We start from the raw sequence: 20,124 nt of genomic DNA, 5'->3' as shown, positions 1-20,124 counted from the left end.
AATGACTGCACTGCCTGAGTAATAGCTGTAATATTCTGGTTCTCAACGTATTTATTTTCATTGTGGTTGTTGTTGGTGCTTATTTCTTTTCCCAACCCACCAATCCCATTGGCAGTAGCTGTAAGATGTATTATTATTAATAATTATCATAACTTGACCTTGGAGTTCAGTTCACCCTTAATTCATTTGGAGGTTGTAATGTTCGGGACTCTTTTGTTGCCATTCCTATTATCTGTCTCTTCAATATATCATCAATTTTCCTCCTGCAGCCACGTCCAGAGAGGTTGGCAACAGTTCAGAGGACCTTACATTTCTGAATAATATGTGTATCTGTCGTCAGGAAAATCAAGCTGCTTGGAGATGGTAGCTCGGACCTATAATGTGATATTTTTCTTTCTAATCTCTAGAAACAATCTTTTCTGCGCTTCCTGTAGTCCATGTTTAGTGTGGTACACATCAAACAGTACGGTAACTGCTAGTCTCCCTTTAAATAGGATAACTGACCTGTGATGCTAATTAGAGGACACACCTTGATTGAACATGTCCCTACGGTCAAATTGTTTTCAATCTTTTCTAGGGATACCATCATTTATTCCAGGCCAAGTTCATGTTTTTTTGTTTATTTTTTAAATAATTCTGCTCAAGGCAAGGCACATTTATTTGTACAGCACATTTCATGTACAAGAAAAATGAAGTGCAATTTAAAAGCAATGTCAGATTTTCATTGGCTAGTTTTCATTGTTTTATTCATTATTACTTTGTCAGATTGAAGTTGTTTCAGTGGGTTTTCTTTCATTAACAGAAAGGTACCAACAATTTTGTTATTAAGTTATTAACAGACAGCAATACCTTGAGTTGTTTTGGTTTATTCACACTGTATAACTTAATACAGATTTTACCTAATTAAATAGACGTAACACAATCAACATGATCCGGACCAAGTTCCTGCTCAGAACATAGAAAAATGCTACTTTCAAAAGCCACTCATGACAGTCTAATTGATTCTCAATAAAGATTTTATTTGGCTACATTTGAATGTTTGTCTGTGAATCCGCAGCTTAAAGTGGAAGTCAACGCAAACATTTTTTTTCCAACAATATGTTTTATGCAAGCCCACTAGTTGAAACAGGGCATTCTGATAAATATTGCGTTTGTGGAATAAGTGTTAATCCACTCGTTTTTAGCCATCTCTGGGGGAGGTCATTTTGTCTTCTGTCGACTGAAAATGACATCACAACTGCTCACAACGACCAATCACGGCTCAGGTTCAGAAAACAAGTCAGTCGTGATTAGTCGTTGTGAGCAGCTGTGATGTCATTTTCAGTCGACACAATACAAAATGGCCGCCCCCTGAGATGGCTAAAGGCGAGTGCATTTTGCTGCTTAATTTATATTCCACAAACGCAAAATTAATCAGAATGCAGTGTTTCAACTAGTGTGCCTGCTGGGAACATATTCTTGAAAAAATTGTTTGGGTTGACTTCCGCTTTAAGGATAAAAAAAAAAATAGGCTTCACCAAATGCACAAATGTCACAAAAGATGGAAGGACTTTATATTTTCTTGTGTTTCTCCAAAGGATATGGAGAGGTATTGAGCCTCAACTACAAAAGTGCATCCACTGATGTTTTATTTACTCAACTCACCTCAACTTTATTTATATAGTGCTTTCACAATAGCTGTAGCTGCAACAAAGCTCTTTACACAGAAACTGCATACTGTCCAGGTCACTTTACAGTCATGGTATCTTGGCTGTAAGAAAGAGAACAGGGCTGTCTGAAAGTGACACACGTCATGCCATGAATATGATTGACATAATCTTCCTTTGCAGCAGGTTTCCACATGATATGAAAGAGCTGGAAATCATGTCACGTTAGACTATTTCATTCAATGACTGAATTGAATGAATGAATTTCCTCATTCCAGGCTGGCGTAAAAGGTGGCGTCCCTGCGATGCTTTTGAAGCGGCATGTTCCTGCGGACGCTGCGGATTTGTTCCAAATCGATCTCCACCAGCGCCACGCCCATTTGCTCTCCCCCGCAGTTGGCCGTCACCACTCCCCAGGGGTCCACAGCCAGGCTGTGGCCGTAAGAGGAGCGCCTGTCGTGATGCCGGCCGACCTGTGCCGCCGCCAGAACGTAACACTGGTTCTCAATGGCTCGCGCCCGCAGCAGCACCTGGCAGATGAAACGTGCTTAATCCTTACAAAAAAATCATTTTCCATGCACAAACATAATATGTTCTGGATTTGTGTCTCTAAAAACATGGATATGTTCAACACTTAATAGTGTCACAAACGCATATGGTGTCTTAAAAAGGAAGTCAACCCAAAAATGTTCTTTACAAAAATATGTTCCATGCAGGACCATTAGTCGAAACACGACAGTCTGATTAGTATTGCGTTTGTGGAATATGAGTTAAGCAGTAAAATCCACCCGTTTTTGTCCATCTCAGGCGGCGGCCATTTTGTCACTTCTGTCGACTGAAAATGACATCACAACTGCTCAGGTAACGACCAATCACGGCTCAGCTTAAGAAAACAGGTGAGCCGTGATTGGTCGTTACCTGAGCCCCGAGCAACTGTGATGTCATTTTCAGTCGACAGAAAAGACAAAATGGTCGCTCCCTGACATGGAGAATAACGGGTAGATTTTGCAATAATAATCACAATGGCATGTTTAGACTAGTGAAGGCGCATAGAACACATTATTGCAAATATTTTGGGGGGGTTGACTTCTTCTTTAAAGACAGAATAACATTTAGGCTATTTTTCAGAGCCGGGCATACCGTCTACGTGACGGACCGGTCCGTCTATCCGTCACTAAAATAGATGGATTAAGCATAGACGTAAGGGTCAAGAGCAGCACAGGTCGCATGGGCGTGGTCATGACCTACCTCCCAGTGAGCGGCTCCAGTCGTCACCGTGAAGGCCGATGGGAACGTCAGGATCTCAGCGCCGCTCTTCTGCAACGCCAGTGAAAATTCGGGGAATCTCAAGTCGTAGCAGACTCCCAATCCGAGCTGGTGACAAAAGGCGACATTCGTAAGAAGGGGAAGTCAACACAGCCTGACTGTCAGTGCGGAGAAGACACCTTGCCAATGGGGGTTTGGACTGGCGCTACCAGCGAGGGGCCCGGGATGGTGAAGGCGCTTTCACAGAGCGAAACGCCCTTCTCAGGAAGTTCCACGTCAAACAGGTGGCATTTCCTGTAGGTGGACACAATCTCGCCTGCACGGATACGAAAATGTGGCGACGTGACCTCAGGAAGTGTGAAGGAGTCCACGTGCAATTTATGAGGACTCTACCTTGATTGTTAACGATGACGTGGCAGTTGTAAATTCGCTGCTCGGCCTCCCAGTCGGATGCCCGTTCGTGGAAGCCCCCCAGAGACAACCAGATGTCCAACTTCCTGTGACAAGGGCAGGGCGTGAGAGAAAGACGATTTCGAGTTTGTCTTGGTATGAGCGGTCATTCGGCTGATTTTTTTTTGCTTTGACTTAAGAGCACAAACTTGATATATGATGGGGGGGAATATCGGTGACTAATGACTCTAGGCATTAGTTAAACATTGTAATAACATATGATGTAAATATTTAACTATATGAAAATGAGCAGCAATGAATATTGAAAATGAATACCGGAAAAAAAATCAACATTACAAATATCCCAAATGTAAACAGCATGCACTGCTAGTCCAAAAATCGGTAGGAAGAAGTCAAACTGACTAATGTCTGATCAAGTAAATATGCTCACCGGTGACTTGAATCAACCTGAAATTGATCACGATCATTAATCAGCTCTTATGTCTCCTTTAATGAAGCAAACGTACCTGGCCATCTGAGCGTATTGCGTCATTGTGTCTCCCGCCAGGGTCTCCGACAGCGCCAGGGTCTCCTCCCGACTGGAGCCGATGTAGTCGAAAGCCTCGGGCAGGAAGGCCATGCTGGCGCCTCGCCGCTTTGCCTCCTCCAGCAACTCGTGGGCAGCACGTAAGTTGGCTCGCTTGTCTGCGGTGACGCTCAGCTGACACAAGGCGGCGCGCGGATGGCAAGAGCTGGACATCCTGCACACAGAACAGATCCCAACATCACCTAGCATGCCTTTGTCAAGATAGTCTCTCAACAAAACGATGCAAAACTTTCTCAAACTAACACAGCAGACCAATAATTGACATTATTTCCATAATAATACTCATTAGATGGTGTGCACTACTGGGTTCCTCTGTGTGCGACCGAAATTCCGGCTGTAGTCTTCCGCGAATCCTTTTCTGACACAGTAGTAGTCATAATAACAGTAAATATTCAAATGAAAAACACTTTCAAGCCATAAATATAAAACAATCCCTTTAAAAACAGTAACTACAGTAACTGAGCATGTCTTAACTGGTACATGTAAGAGGGAGCACTAACTCCTCAACTGACTGCCTGTGCAGATAGAGTACCTTATAAAATTCAGCTGTTTCTTTTCAAATAATCAGATGGTCTCGCCCTACCTGAGAGGTATTCCAGCAAGCAGGTTATGTGAAAAGGAAGCAGACCCTGAAATGAGGGAATGTCCGAACTATGAGAAGAGAAATTCTGACAGTCTAGCAGTTTCTTTAATGCTAATTCTTGACTTTCTTCCCATTTCCTCCAGCCTGAAGCAAAATAGCTTGATTGTTTTTCCACGTCCAAATCAATATTGGGGCACAACTACCACTAAAATTATATTCTGGTATTCCCATAATCATTTATGATCTAACTTTTCATCAAAATTCATGTCTTCATAACATTCTCCAGCCATATGTATTGCTCACCTCCCACCTCTTTTGCTAACTGCATGGTCGTCCCAGGCAGACTCTGGAATGGCCTCCTGGTTAGACAAGCACCCTCATTGTCCATTACAAAAACCCACTAGTCAACTCATGTTTCATTCCTTGGATTTCCTCCAGACTCTGCCCTTGTTTGTAAGTTTTTGGTTTTGTTTCACAGGCCTATAATGCCCGCTGCCATATGCTTGTTTCAGCTGGGGTTGTTTTTCAAGGGATCTGGAAATAAAATAAAATTGAGTCGAGATTTTGAAGACTACATGTGGAGGAACAAATACAGTACCTGTTGTTTATCTTGATTGTCCAAACGGAGAGCAAGCCACTAATCTCGATTGATGATCTCAACACGGAGAAGAACATTTGCTCAACAAAAAAATACATCAGCTGTTCAATCCATGTTAGAGTTTAAGTGTCAGAACGAGGAAGCGTTTTGGGCTTGCTGATATAAAAGGCACAGACACATTAACGTGTTTGTTTTCGTTGGTGGGCGGCTTGAGTATGCAAGCGAGAATGGTATTTTCATACAGGCAAACTCGCGGGCAGCATTTCAACTCCTGACAGGGGTCTTCCTTGTCAGCAAGTGAGATCCAAAATGGCAGCGAACAGTAGCAACACGGCTTCCAAACCTGCCAACAGTAGCGGTGGGAAACAGTCCGGCCCCTCTGCCGAACAGGTACCACCAGCGGCACCGTGGCCACCTTTCATGTTTGGTTCCGGCCACTTCGCGTGGAACGACGCCAGACTAGCCAATGCTAACAATAGCTTCTCATCGCCACCACCTGCCCGGCGACTCAGTGCTTGTGTCAGCGTGAAATGTCGCGAGGAAGGCAGTTTCTTAACCAAAAGAACCTGACAACGGCGGATACTTTACTTCTTGTACTGAGGGATTTGCTGCTTTGCCGTCTTTTGTGTTCACCTCTCCGTCGGCGTGGTATCAACGCTATTTTTCCAGTGTACACTAGCCGAGCCTACTAAAGTATTTGCAGTCAAATTAAACCGAGGGTCGGCGATATTTGCATTAAAATGCGGGCTCCGCTACATGTTCGTTGAAAAGTAGTGCAGTGAAAATACAGTTATAATTGTAATTAATAATTGTGATTACAATATTGATTAAAAAAAAAATATGGATTATCATTTTGACCATAGTAATGCAGCCCTACACTGAATTGGTAGCCAGTCAATCATCATTTGTTCTGTCGTGCTTGTCGGATGAGAGGCGGGATACACCCTTGACGCAACTGTGAAGCAAACACGCTTAGCCGCTTGCTGCCCAACGCGATGCTTTCTTTTTCATTTGTAATGCAGAGTCTAACGTGTCGTACAAGTCTATGTTAAGGGCTCAATGAATTAACTTGAGTTGTGGTGGTTGACAGGTGGTGGCAACATTTCAGAGGATGCGCCAGGAACAGCGCAGTATGGCCTCCAAAGCAGCTGAGTTGGAGATGGAATCAAATGAGCACAAGTGAGTCTCCCGTGCTATGTTGGCTCATTGCAGTAAAGAGCTGGTATTTCGCACAGGTTAGCGACCAAACTCAGACATAAATTTATGAGTACCGTAACTATAGTAATCCCTCCTTTATCTTGGTTTGTATAAAAATACCTAAAAATGTTGACAATTTATAGAAATTCTCGGAAGTAAAACGGCTTCAAAACAATGGTGCTGCGCATGACCGGAAAGGGCGATGCCTTATGAGAATTTTTTACCGGAAATACATTACACCCACTCTGTGCGTATAGTCCCATTTGAGGGTTTTAACTGCATTACTTTCCACTTTTTTCTGTGATTGATTTGTGCGTCTCCCCCAGCCTTGTCATCGACACCCTGAAAGATGTGGACCCGTCCCGTAAATGCTTCCGTCTTGTCGGCGGCGTGTTGGTAGAGAGGACTGTGAAAGAAGTTCTGCCAGCATTGCAAACCAACAAGGAGCAGGTAATGGATATTTGGATTCAAAAAATAGCCTTTTGTGGCCTCCTACATGGATGACGTTTATATGCGCAAATCAATCTGTCAGTTTGTTCAAACGTGATCCTTGGCCAAACTGTCTATCTCCGAACACTAGGGGTTTCAACTTTTTTTTTAGCTGGGGATTTTAACAAGTTGGTCGAGATTTATTGAATGTGGTCCCTACTTGCTAAAGCATGATGTACACCGCCTACCCCCCCCCTCCTCGCCAAATCGCTGCCATTGTCAGCGATGGACTGAATGAAAACTACACTGAGGCCTACTTCCTCTCCTTCTTGTGTCCCCGCAGATCTCCAAAATAATTGAGTCCCTCAACACCATGATGCAGGAGAAGGGGCGCGAACTCACAGAGTACCGAGAACGCTACAACATTCGCCTGGTGGGCGAGGGCGAGGGAGACATGCAAAGCCAGTCGACGGCATCTTCCAAGGATAGTGAAGGAGGTGGCTCTAAAAGTGGAGCTGGTGTTTTGGTTTCATAGGTTTTAGTTTTTTAGTTTTTGTTTGTTTTTTGTTTTTTTGAAAGTATGGCTCTTAGGGTCTTTCACCTATTGAAAACAAAGTTGACCAAAATCTAGGTTTAAAAATGGAATTTGCCTCAAGATTTTGTACTGACAACTTCAAGATGTGATGTGCCCTACCAAATCCATTTTCTGTTTCAGTAGGTCTCGAATGTTGTTTACAGTGTGTTCATGTCGCTAAAATAACTTTGCAGCGCAGGCGAGGTGCTCACATGTTGGGGCAATGGGTTTTGTTCTCACAAGATGCAAGAATAAAGGCCCTTGCAAATGCTTTTCTTGTGAGTCCACTGATGTACTGTATACATGTCACAGATTACTGATTCGTATACAGGCGCAGTTCGGTAACACATTACATTAACACACAATGAGATTGTGACATTAACCCCCCCCCCTTAAACAAATGGCATTATGAAATGCACTATATGAATAAAATTGTATTCTATTGTATTGTATCCATCAGCAGCGTGTGTACAATTCCGTCGTCAGACATTCGGCTTTTTTTCTGGGGGTAAAAAAAATAGCACATACCATTGGCCGGTCCGCGTCTAATTTTGAACGGGCATTCATCGGCGATTCCGACTAAACTTTCACTAGGGTCCCTCACTCAAATTTGTCCCCCAAAGCAACAACTGAGCGGCCATCGAAAAATAGACTAATGATGGACTACTGACGAACGCAGACTAAATAAAGCGGCTTCGGTCTATTCTTAGTCCCTCTATTTAAAATTTTTTTACACATTTACAGACATTTAGTGTATTGGGTTCACAGTCATAGCGGCCATCAGGACTACGACGTGGCCTTCTCTAAAAGCTCAAAGTGAGTTGGACATCCCAGATTGAAGTGGCCATTGATGTGGTTGTCAGTGCAACCTCCAGTGGACAAAATCTCTTTGAAAAATTGCAACGTGTTCTCCATTTCCGTGTATCTGATTGGATTGGTTTTGATTTAAATACATTGTAAAAGTTCTGTCCTGTAATCCATGCATTTTTTTCATATCAGGCATTTTAATGAAAAGGTCAAAGTCTGTCATTTGGGGAGGCCCTCATCACTTTAAGTCACACAATGTTATCAAATCTCCACTTTCAACAACCCCACCCAAAATGTCAGTGAAAATAGTCAACTGTTGATAGGTTCATTGTTCTTTTAGTTGACACGCTGTTTAAGTAATTTTTTTTAAGTGCTGTACGAACTTTTTGGCTATAGGGGGTGCTAACAACTGCTTCTATGTGCGCTAAGGAGGCCTGATCTTATGCTGCAGCTTTCACTCCACACTAGGACACACACACACTGTAGCGGTTCTGATAAAACTGGTGACACTGAATAATAATGCAATCACACGACATCTCGATTTTAGAATCGGCTACTGGAAATGAGGGGCTTGCCTCGCAGTGCTCCCTCGAATGCAGCATGAGCACGGATCGCACACGCCTGTGGGGCTGAGCAGCAGATATAGCAGCTCCACGGATTTATTTTCAGCTGCTAGCGGCACACCACGGGCTGCTCTGCTAGGCTAGGCTATGCGATGCTAGGCGGCCACTATCCATACTGGCAAGGTAGGCAGCGTTGGGCAGGCCGTCGTGTTGTTTCGAATCACTTGGTGTGGAATGCGTCTGCCCAAGAAATGTTCGGCCTTCCGCGTGTTGCTGAGCGCTCTGCTGCTGGTGGCGCTGCTGCAGCTCCTCTACTTGTCATTCTTGACCAAGTTCCAGGGGAAGCAGCAGCAGCAGCGTTACCGCTACACGGCGCACTCGGAGAAGAACTCCCGCAAGGAGCGCCTGAGATATTCCCTTTCGACCGGGGGGATCTTTGACCACAGTGGACAGTATCGCGTGTACAAGAACTTGATTCAAAGTGATTTCGCGAGCAACGCGGGCTCAAACGTTCTCACGTTGGTCACCCACACGAGCCTGAACAACCTTCACCACCTGCAGGATCTTCTGGAGAGGTGGCGCAACCCGCTTTCGGTGGCGATCTTTGCGCACGGCCAGGACGTCAAGTTGGCCACGGCGCTAGTGTACGCGCTCGGCGTCCTGTGCCCCCGCGTGCAGGCTCTGGTGGACTTCCACCTGGTGTGTCTCTCGGGGGAGACGGCCAGCTTCCCCGAAGAGGACCACCGGCACTTTGCCGGCCTGGACGACTGCGCCGCCGTCTTCTCCCGGCTGGAAGCTCACAAGGACAAATACAGGAACTACGCCATGGCCGCAAACGTCTCCTACCCGAATAACCTCCTCCGGAACGTGGCCCGAGGAGGCACCGAGTCCTTCTACATTCTAGTCATCGACATCGACATGATGCCTTCTGCCGATCTGCACCAGCAGTTCGTGGCGATGGTCGCCAGGCACCAGCCCGAACCGGACCAGGTTTTCGTCCTGCCCGCCTTCGAGATCCGCCACACCAGGAAGATCCCGGCCACCAAGGCCGAGCTGGTGCAGCTCTACCAGGTGGGCGAAGTGAGACCTTTCTACGAGGAGCTGTGTCCTCCTTGCCAAGCTCCCACCAACTACTCGCAGTGGGTCAACAGCCACGTCCGTGACACCTCCGGTGTCCTGCAAGTGGCTTACACGCTGACCTGGGTGGACCCATGGGAGCCCTTTTACATCGGGCCAAGGAATGTGCCGCTCTACGACGAGAACTTCAGGCAGTACGGCTTCAATCGCATCAGCCAGGTTAGGAGCATCATGCAGCCGATTCGATACGTATCAGGATACACGGGTTACGATTCGATACAAAAAAACGTTATCAGCAAAGGCAGAATTTTTCGATACCATTTGGTTCAGTTTTGAAGCGATATGATTTCGGTTTGATATTTCAAAATTGTTGCGATAGTAAAAAATTGTTGTAAAGGATCATAAAAAAACTAATTGTATAAAATGACATTCTTAGAACATTTTCAAACAGGTCAAATGTCCCTTATCACTGAGCGTTGTTGCCTTATGTTACTGTAAAAACAATAAATAGAATGGCAATGTCAATGTTTTCATTTTTAGACATGGACAAAAATAGACAGGCTGAATAACATCACTCCATTGTATTGGATTAAAAAAAAAAACAAAAAACAGACTGAAGTAGAGTCAGAGTAAACAGATAAAAGTGCAACATTTCAGCCTGAATTTGGTGTAGTGTATCCGTCCTCTCTGGACTGACTAGGGCCTGCCTCATTGTCATCAGGAATCATCTACAATGCATCAGAGCCAGGATAATTAAAAAAAAAAAAAGTTAGTTAACAACTCGATTTGAAGTCGATAAATAAACTCTCTTTCAGATTCATTCATGCTTATTTATTTGTCTTTATTTTAGCGAAAGACTTCTCAGGGCAGATTGAGTAAATCGATTACTTGATTATTGGCTGCAAGGGTCGTTAGGATAATCGATTCTAAAATGATTCGATGGTGGATCAAATCATTCTTTACCCCACCGTACATTGTGACGTCTCATGCGACTTGTTTTCTGTTTTGAACAGGCCTGCGAGCTCCATGTGGCCGGGTACAAGTTCTCGGTGCTGAGCTCGGCCTTCCTGGTCCACCGCGGCTTCAAGATCCAGGGCAAGTTTCACACCAGGAAAGACGAGGAGAACAAACGCAACAGACTCCTGTTTCGCAGCTTTAAAGAGGCTCTGAAGACCAAATATCCAACCTCGAGCAGGCGATGTTAAAATATATATAATATCGGGGGTAGTGGGTGTTTTGGGTTTCTTGCGCATCAATGTCCTCTTTATCTGAGGAAGAGGAACTGCTGGTCAGTGATGTCCGTCAGTGGCCACTACATGGCAGCAGACACCCGAGACCTGGCTGACTGCTGTAAGTTGTCATACTGCGATATTTTTATGGTAGTTTTCTATTCATATTTATTGTCAAAAGGTACATCCCTTGGAAATCATCAGAGGTCGGCATTCCCGTCTGACCGATGATCTGGTCCGTCACTGACGAACGCCCGTTTTGCTGACGTTAGTCGATGGACCGGAGACTTCAAAGAAAAAGATGGACTAAGCAAAGACGGAGGTGGATTTTCGTCCGTCTGTGTCATCGTCACTAACCCGGTCAAGTCCGAACGGATCTCACGGTCCATTATCGACGGACACCCGTTTTGCTGACGAGAGGCGGGAAAGCGACCCAGACTGCATTGGCTGTATATGTTCGGTAGGTGGTGGTATGCACCAAAGGGAGAATCGTGAGTTAGGCAGGCTACTTTTACATTTCTATTTTTATTTTTGGAAAGAGTAGGGTTAGGAAGTTGTCAAATTGTATTGTTTTGCAGGCCCACACTCCATTTCACAAAGTGGCGCCAAAAGTTGTTTTACAGCCTCTAAAAGAGTAGAAGAAAAAGATCAATTTGAAAAAAAAAAAAAAAAAAGATTAATTTATTGTAATAATTACTTTATTTCGGTGTGCACAAGGACTAGGAAGCATTTTAATCCAACAGGATTGTAACTTTAGCAACAATGTGAACACAGGATCAGTGAATCAGATAACAGCAGGATTTGAGTCCTTCCTTTGTTGGTGGTGTAAAAAACATAGCGAGAACGCAGACAGGATCAACTACATCCATTGCAACGTGCAAAAATTGGGCAATTGGTCGAGTGTCTTCTCTCCTCATTGTGTGCGTTGTTTACTAATGTCTCTGTGTGAACCTGACACTACTGTATTTACAACACTCTAGGTTGGTTGATAATTTGTAAAAATAAATAAAATAAACCTGTGTGTGAACTAACCAGCAGTATTGACTTTGTGATATGAAAATGACCGCAGATAAATCTCTCTGCTCTGCGGGAAGAACAATTACTGGAAATGAGTTGGGGAGCTTCTCTGCCTCTTCTTCTTGCTGGTTCAGTCCAACTGGCTTCCACATTAACCGCTACGGATTCCATCTCAGGCCATTTGTGCAATGCTAGTCCAGTTTTTCCTGTCTGCAGATTTGTCACACGCAAACTGTTCAACTGCTTACCTGTTCAATTCTGCAATAAACACTTGTAAACAAAAAGTCTTGTTTACAACTCCCGACTGGTTGCAAGAAATTGTAAACATGGTAAAAAATTTATTTTTTTTAAAATCCAAAGATAGAAAGCGGTATTTCAACCCGTTACACAATTGGGGGATAAAATGGGGAGGGGGCGGGAAGGCAGCAGACCACCGGAGGGAGCCAACGCTCTACGCATGAGCTGGCATGACTTTGTTGATGATATGGAATCAACATATGGAACAAATAGGTCATCTCATCGTGTGTAATTTACAGCACGGCACTGCATTGAATTTCAAACAATGATGCCAGGCTAATAATCGTTGCCTATTATAGTTTAGCATTCTTCCAATGTGAGTAGGTCTCGTCTCAACTCAATAAATGGCCTCGCCCCGGCGTACCTCTCTGAGCTCCTCCACTCCTACGCGTGCACCTTCCCGCAGGCTCTTAGGTCTGCGGACCAGGCGCTGCTCGAGGTGCCGAGGACCAAGCGGAGGCTCAGAGGGGATCGAGCCTTTTTATGTTGCCGGTCTTTCCCTCTGGAATGACCTCCCGTTGGTTGTTAGGCAAGCCCCCTCTCTGTCCATTTTTAAAACCCGGTTGAAGACACATTTCTTTTCTCTGGCTTTTGATCAGACCTGAAATGTTCGGCTCTTTTCCGGTGTCAATTGTATATAGTGTTTTATGTCAAATTATTAGCTTCATTTATGTATATTTTTATATATTATTTATATCTATATTTATTAATACATGTATCAAAGCCTTTTATTGTTTTTGTTAAATTTATTGTGTTGTTTGCTAAGTGCTTTGTTACAGCTCTAGCTGTTATGAAATGCGCTGTATAAAATAAAATTGTATTGTAAATGCATTATGCCAACGACCTCGAAATATCGCTTTCTGAGTGGCTTTGTACACGTTCCCCATTAAGTGCTGCTATGGTTGCTCATCTAATGACGTCGCACTTCGGTTTCGAGCTCGTCAGCCTCTCACTTCGGAAAAACTGATTTTTTTCAAATTGATGAAATAGAAATTATTTTCTCATGCTTTATTTTTTGTATAATGTTGAATTACTTTTCTTAGATTTCATTTGGCATTTTCTGACATTACTTCACATTTGGGCTTTAACTTGAATACATTGATTTTTCCGCGCGTTTTCACGTTGCCTTTATGGCGTAAAATGACAGTATGTATCTAGACACACATAGGTGTACAAGTCTGTACATCTGGCATGTACCTTACGGTAAAATACACACGCAGAGGTAAACAATCATGGCGAAACTCAAGAGATGCAGCCCAGCAGGAAACTTTTGGAGCAAGGAGGAAGCCAAGTGCTTTATTCTTGTGGTGCGTGACATGGATACAATGTGTTTTATCAACAGTAGAAAGTAACAAGCGGAAATGAGTCAGCAGAGGGCAGCAAAAACGTGGCTGCGTACATACAAATAAAGTTTCTACAAAATGTATGAACCTGGAAATTAATTTAATTTTTTTTTTAACTTTTTATCTTATGTGACTAACAACCAAATAAATCACACAGAGCATACGTCATCACAGTCGGGGTTCCTTGTAATAAAGTTCTTATAGGTTAAGTTACTTGACACATTGTGTGGCGCAACTTTTGCATGACCTCCCTCCGCCCTCCCCATCACTGCCGATGGTTAAAAGAGCGGTGGGGGTTGAAATGTTGACATTGGCCACGTAGCCCGCTTTTGCCATCTGCCACCAGAGTGGACAACTTGTGATGTTCGGTGCTTTGACAATCTTACCGAGGCGCCGTGGCCTGGCGTGGCTTAATAGTGTCTTAGCGTCCTCCTCCTCGTGAGCCCGGTGGCACGCGACGCCCACTTTCCGCGGGCCCCACTCGTTGACGTGCAGTAAAGCAATAAGGAGGCACGGGGGAGCACCCCGGGGTCCTCGAGTCGCCCTGGTTGCCCGTGGTGGTTGTTAATAATGTAGCAGAAGGTGCAGAGAAGCTCAGAGGGGGTGGCTGGTGCGGACCAGAGCAGGTTTGTTGGAGCAAAGTGGGGGTTTATCTCCACCGGCTTATCTGGGTCACAGAGCTTTACGCCAAAAGCAATTAGGGCCGCCCTCTCCTGTGCAGGGTTGGCAGGAGGGCCACCTCCCCGCCCAGCCATCTCGGGCCGAGAGAGCAGCTCTGCTTGTGGCCGGCGGGGGGAAGCAGCAGGAGGGCGCCATGAGGTTTGGGGTGGGGGTGCGGGGGGGGGGGGGGGAGCGGCCGCTCCAACATGTCGGCCCTCGTTGCGGGTCACGCCGCCAGAGGTGTTTGGAGTAGCCAAAAACTGGACTCAAGTACGCTTACTTTAGAAAATTAGGACTCATTCTATTGTTCATGACTGTACATTGTGCCTTGATCACAAATAAAAGGAAAAAGAAGGAAAATTACTTAACCGCAACATTCATTCCTAGCTCCTCGATGCTCTCACTGTTACGGTTCGTGGTTAGCGTGGGGCAGTGTGGAGGTCCCAGGTGCTGCGCAGCAGGAAGGCAAACAAAGAATGTGGAGTAATCCAAAACACCAAATTAAAGGGGAAGTCAAGCCCCAAAATTCTTTACAATACAGTGGTACCTTTGCTTACGAAATTAATTGGTTCTGGAAGAAATGTCTTAAGTAGAAAATTTTGTAAGTAGAGACGCGTTTTCCATGTAAATGCCCTAATCCGTTCCAAGCCCCGCAATATTCAGACATAAATGTTTTATAAAGCATAAAAATGCATGAAAACATGTAACAAATACATGTTACAATTAGATTATTGCACAATAAATGAGAGTTGTGCATAATGTACAAAAACAAAGAACAGCGTAAGGAATAAAAATGATGGTCGTTTACCTTTTAATTGCCGTCCTCATCGCTTTTTGCCCTCTTTGGTTCATGTTCTCTCTCAGAAGTGGTTTTTGCCTGGCGTTTTGTAAACAACTGATTTAATAACGTGGCGACTGTCGATACATTACGGTCATATTCTTTGGCGAGATCAACCAAACGCATCCCCCTTTTCATACATTTCTATTAACTCTTGTTTTGTTTGTATGGACAAAAAAAAAAAAATTTCTTTTCCTCGTTTCTAATTCACGTAAAACTATCGGAACACCTCATGGCCCGAGGGGTGAATAGACATATCATTATATATATATATATATATATATATATATATATATATATATATATATATATGTGATCTATATCATATATATATCATATTTATATCATATATATATCCGATATATATGATCTATATCATATATATATATATCATATATATGATCGATATCATATATATATATATAATCTATATCATATATCATATATATGATTATATGATCTATATCTATATATATCTATATATCTATATATATATATAGCAGCCCATACTGCGAGTGTCACCCCATACTTTTACCTTTCGTATCCTGAAATTTCTTTCGGAACTAGAGGCAATATTTTCCTGTTGAGGCGTTTCGTAACTTGAAAATTTCGTATGAAGAGACGTTCGTAAGTAGAGGTACCACTGTACTATGTTCTATGCAGCCTCACTAGTCTAAACATGGTGTTCTGATTAATATTGTGTTTGTGGAATATGAGTTAAGCAGCAAAATCCACCCGTTTTTAGCCATCGGAGCGGGAGGCCATTTTGCCACTTTTGATGACTGAAAACGACAGTCATCAGATAACGACCAATCACGGCTCACCTGTTTGACAGCAAGTGACAAAATGGCTGCCCCCTGAGGTGGATTTGGCTGCTTAACTCACATTCCACAAATGCAATATTAATCAGATTGCTGTGTTTAGACGAGTGGAGGCGCATAGAACATATTATTGTAAAGTACATTTTGGAGTTGACTTCCCTTTTTAAAGTCCAAAAATAACTGACGAGACAAGGGAGTTCATTGGTATTGTATATCATTTTGTCAAATGCATTTGGCCACGTCGAAAACAAAACATGAAGAAGCAAAAGTTCCCATCGCTTGGAAATGCTTCTCCAGACCCAACGGGTAGCCGGAACCCAAAAGCCCCGAGAACCAAAAGGCCACGTAGTAAGAAGACGAAAACGCAACGGGCCTTCCCGATTTTTGCACATCCGTCGAGCGCGGGCGGTCCCCGCTGCAGCGTGCCAATAACGAGATGTGACACAGGGCTGGGGGAGAGAAAAGGAGGCCTAACAGATAGACGTAATCCTTCTCACCACTCTAACACTTCTTAGCTTTGCACCCCTGCTGTCTTACCCGCTCAGCAACACCACTACACGCACGCACACACACACACGCACACACAGGTGAGAGCTCCTGCAGACGAAGTCGTCACCCTTCACGCTGTGCTGCCGACCAACCTTAAAAGCACGCACGAACGCGCGCGCGCGCACGCACGCACACAACAGTGCAAAGCATATGTTCTCATGTAGTCTCCTTTATCGATCAATGTACTACAGCGGCTGAGGAAGCTATGATATTATGAGCCCCCCCATGTTTACACAACACTAAGCGGGTGTGTGCCAACATGCATTTGCACGTTGCGCACGGAGAGAACAATAGTAGGGGAGCGATAACCGCCGTCTCCAGACAAGTCTTATCAACCGTTACGTTTCCTGCTTCGATGAGTACTGCTATTCAAAAAGTCCTTTTCATCATGGTGATTACACTTTGACAACATGAGACCAAGACAAGGCCTAAACTTGATCAACAGTGCGTCGTCGTCGTGAGCGTTCAAACAGGAAGCGGCCACCGAGCTGAGAGTGCCACAGCATGTCAGCAGCAGGCTGCGACGGAGAGACTGGAAGAGTCACAGAAAGGCATAGAAGCCGAAGTCATAAAATAAAAAAAAGTACTTGGGGATTTAGCCTATTAGAGAACATCAAATTCTGCAAAATGCGCTGAAATATTGTTCAGCAAAGGCAATTTGATGCAAATATCTGGCAACCTCAAACACAACTTTTCGTCATTGGCTAAATTTACATGGACACATTTATTCAGATTAAAAGCCCGATTCGGAATAAAAATGCTCAATGTAGACACCCCATTCGGAAAATTATGACCTGATCAAGCCCATTCCGATCAATATTTTATTCCGAACCAGAGGTTTGGTTTACGTCGATTGATAATCCGTTTGGCGCGCATGAAAACACTTACTCCGAAAATTTCGAAAAAAACCAGTCTTTACCTGCGCATGTCTGCGACGTCAGCATACGTGATTCTGTTGGCGATGTTTTGTTGACACAAGCTGCGACGGCTTCTTCTACTAGTATTTCCGATATATTTGGTCAATCTGCACGTCAAAATAATTTCTTCCGATCAAAAGGGTGACGCACGACACATGCAAGTCCTAATCGGATCAATATTTTTTGTGACCATAAAAACAGCGCTTCCCGTCATAATTTTAATCCGAACTCTGATCGCATTAAAGACATTTTTGTCCATGTAAACATAGCCAATGTTTCAGTTCAGAGTAGCGGTTGTTATCACAATTCTGCCATAGTTTAGAAGAAAAAAAAATTGGGGGAAGAATTTCCCAAATTATATGTTTCTCTTTAATTAAGCAACTCTAACTTCACTGCCATCGAAAAATGTTTCAATTTTTTTCAAACGGGAGGGTCTGAAAATGTCTGGCGGTGAATGAGTTAATGAACTTGAGATAAATTGGTGTAATTTATGGTTAATTTGACAAAATTACTACGATTGCGTCCGACGTAATTAGAATGGGTTCAGTAAATTTAATGTATTCATTATGTATTCATAATGTATGCATGAATGTAATGAGTAATACATTTTATTCATCTAGGTTTCATTTCGGTCAAATTCACACCTTGCTCTACTATGTATGTTGTTGGAATGAGAGAGTACACCAAAAGTACTCAGAGAAAACCCACATGGGGAGAACATGCAAAGGAAGGCCAAAGGCCAAATTTGAACCCACAACCTCTGTGAGGGGGATTTCCCAACAAACTGAACTGTCACGCTGCAAACTAGAACATTTGTCAAGTTTTCCACCACTACTCCTACTTGTGACGACGTCTCAGCGGAGAAACGTGATTGCCGTGTGTTATTTCAACATGAATGCATCCGTGCAATTAAATTCTACTTGATTTAATCCTGTTCATTTTACAAAAACGAAGCATGTATTATTTATTTTTTTTTAATGAATGTACAATAACGTTTTGGGATTAAAAGCAGTCTTTGGATGCATCACTTTATGCATGAAAAAGCTTCCGTGGCCTTTCTGCAATGGTCAAGCGTGGCGCAGCTCTCGCTATGATTATTGTGGTGATCGCGCAGATTAAGAGGATTCATACGGCAGATTAAATTTGAGTGCTGCAGTCACACAGTAGGCCGTCATCTGGCGCAGCGCACAACAAAGACTTTATTAGTCCAAATCAATAAAAGCTGCGGCACGTAGTGACAGTGTTTCTTTTCACTGCTACCTTCACTTGTGGCGTATCTTTCACGCACGCGTGCATTTCTTCTATCATCGTCAAGCGATGTGTGTTTATTTGTTGCGCCTTCGGAAACATGAGTATTTCCGCTTGGGACAACCCCGTCCTCCTGCTGCGCCCTCAACTAAACGGCCACTTTTGACGCAGAAGTCGCACAACACACTAACACCCTGCTCGACACCTGTCGGTCTTCGGCGGGCCTTCCCGCTCGGATGGACAGGCAATCCCGCCATCGAGGCCACGGTGGCGTCTGCGGCACGGGGGCCGGTCAGGCTCGGCCGGTCCACAGAGGATCAGGGGGGAGTTAAGTCACCAAAGCAGGAATTAATGAGCATTATGCTCTTAGGTAAGAATAAGTCCCACCTTTAATCCTAAACAACTCCACTAACACCTGTTACATGGACACAAATGTTACATACTGTATGCTATATATACTAGTCTCAATCAGTTTTTCCAAACTTTGGAGTTAAGACACATATTTGACATTAAAAAAATCGTATGCAAGACCAAACAAAAATGTCCCAAAATGTATACACACACATGGACAAAATTGCTGCGAGCTCTCTGCTAATGAAAGAAAACCCACTATTTGTCACAGTTTTGTGGTGATATTTATGGCAAAAGTTGGGAGGACTCCAGGGCGGGAAAGCAGGGAGAAAAAGCAGGATGAGCTAGATGAGGTGGCTCGGGCATCTGGTTAGGCTGCTCCCTGAACGCCTCCCTAGTGAGGTGTGTTGGGCATTTTCCACTCGGAGGAGGCCCCGGGGACAACCCACAACACGCTGGAGAGACTGTCTCCTGGCTGGCCTGGTAACGCCACGGGATATCTCCTGAGGAGGCGGCCGAAGTGGTTGGGGAGAGGGAAGTCTAGGATTCCTGCTTATAATGCTGCCCCCGTAACCTGACCTCGGATGAGTGGAAGAAGGTGGATGGATGGATGGATAAACAGGATTAAAAAATACTGAAAGATAAGGTTTTTCTGACGTTTTTTGGGGGGGACCGACTGACTAACTGACGATTACAATTCAGTTCGTCATGAAAAATTACGGACTGACGGATGACGGACGGGTACGCTGGCCGCTGACGAATGATGGACCAGCAAAATTCAGTAAAATTCCCACCAATGCTTTTACCAGCTGGGTTTTCTGAGCTTCTTTCAAACATTTTTCTTATGCACTTATACGTGAATACAAATGAAGTTGTCCTCCGAAGTGGGGGGGGATGAATAAATACAATTTCAATTAACACAATCACAGATAATTGTGAACAAAGACCTTTCAGACACAGACGAGTTGCCAATGTGTCAAACTGCCGCAGTATAGCGCCAACTACTGCAGAGGAGGATTTACTGAATATCAGATGTTTTTGCCTTAAGTATCTGTGGCCGGTATCGGCAGCCTCCGTGATGACCCGATACCTTAGAATAAGGCCGGTATGAGCGGTA

At 44.0% G+C, this 20,124-nt stretch overlaps 3 protein-coding genes across 12 annotated transcripts in view; 2 read left to right on the top strand and 1 right to left on the bottom strand.

Moving 5' to 3' along the window:
* Nucleotides 1-604: 604 nt before the first annotated feature.
* nit1 (nitrilase 1) overlaps nucleotides 605-20,124 on the bottom strand; it is a 30,034-nt gene continuing 10,514 nt past the window's right edge. For 5 of the 9 annotated variants that reach the window (XM_086053645.1, XM_086053636.1, XM_086053652.1 and 2 more), the window contains 5 exons: nucleotides 3,830-4,063; nucleotides 3,306-3,409; nucleotides 3,092-3,228; nucleotides 2,895-3,020; nucleotides 605-2,176 (listed from right to left, as the gene is read on the bottom strand). In XM_086053645.1, coding sequence (XP_085909771.1) covers nucleotides 1,916-2,176; nucleotides 2,895-3,020; nucleotides 3,092-3,228; nucleotides 3,306-3,409; nucleotides 3,830-4,062 — 861 coding nt within the window. In that variant the 5' untranslated portion in view covers nucleotide 4,063 and the 3' untranslated portion in view covers nucleotides 605-1,915. Of the gene's footprint in view, nucleotides 2,177-2,894; nucleotides 3,021-3,091; nucleotides 3,229-3,305; nucleotides 3,410-3,829; nucleotides 4,064-4,492; nucleotides 4,539-4,795; nucleotides 5,027-5,090; nucleotides 5,541-20,124 lie in introns of those variants that run through there. The other 4 variants (XM_086053619.1, XM_086053685.1, XM_086053658.1 and 1 more) reach the window with 4 other exon arrangements.
* On the top strand, nucleotides 5,301-7,561 carry pfdn2 (prefoldin subunit 2). Its single transcript, XM_086053697.1, has 4 exons — nucleotides 5,301-5,480; nucleotides 6,181-6,269; nucleotides 6,614-6,737; nucleotides 7,060-7,561. The coding sequence occupies exons 1-4, from the start codon at nucleotides 5,400-5,402 to the stop codon at nucleotides 7,249-7,251; spliced, it is 486 nt and encodes a 161-aa protein (XP_085909823.1). The 5' UTR covers nucleotides 5,301-5,399; the 3' UTR covers nucleotides 7,252-7,561.
* Nucleotides 8,513-11,997, top strand: b4gat1 (beta-1,4-glucuronyltransferase 1). 2 transcript variants are annotated; one of them, XR_015085852.1, is made up of 3 exons: nucleotides 8,513-9,956; nucleotides 10,751-11,087; nucleotides 11,148-11,997. XR_015085852.1 is itself a non-coding variant. In XM_086024587.1 (2 exons), exons 1-2 carry the CDS (start codon nucleotides 8,895-8,897, stop codon nucleotides 10,940-10,942), a joined length of 1,254 nt encoding a protein of 417 aa, XP_085880713.1. In that variant the 5' UTR covers nucleotides 8,513-8,894; the 3' UTR covers nucleotides 10,943-11,997. The 2 variants fall into 2 exon arrangements, 1 of the variants encoding a protein (XP_085880713.1); XM_086024587.1 differs by having other exon boundaries at nucleotides 10,751-11,997.

Source organism: Filicampus tigris, chromosome 2 (genome assembly GCF_054856515.1).
Source record: "Filicampus tigris isolate MCC_2025a chromosome 2, RoL_Ftig_1.0, whole genome shotgun sequence".
NCBI classification, from domain to species: domain Eukaryota; kingdom Metazoa; phylum Chordata; class Actinopteri; order Syngnathiformes; family Syngnathidae; genus Filicampus; species Filicampus tigris.
Note: the sequence above shows the minus strand (reverse complement) of the source record. Positions and strands in the feature narration are given on the sequence as shown.

Coding starts and splice junctions, on each gene's coding strand:
- pfdn2 (XM_086053697.1), top strand. CDS start 5,400: ATGGCAGCGAACAGTAGCAACACGGCTTCCAAACCTGCCAACAGTAGC. Junction 5,481..6,180: donor CCGGCCCCTCTGCCGAACAG/GTACCACCAGCG, acceptor GGTGGTTGACAG/GTGGTGGCAACATTTCAGAG. Junction 6,270..6,613: donor ATGGAATCAAATGAGCACAA/GTGAGTCTCCCG, acceptor CGTCTCCCCCAG/CCTTGTCATCGACACCCTGA.
- b4gat1 (XM_086024587.1), top strand. CDS start 8,895: ATGCGTCTGCCCAAGAAATGTTCGGCCTTCCGCGTGTTGCTGAGCGCT. Junction 9,957..10,750: donor GCTTCAATCGCATCAGCCAG/GTTAGGAGCATC, acceptor TGTTTTGAACAG/GCCTGCGAGCTCCATGTGGC.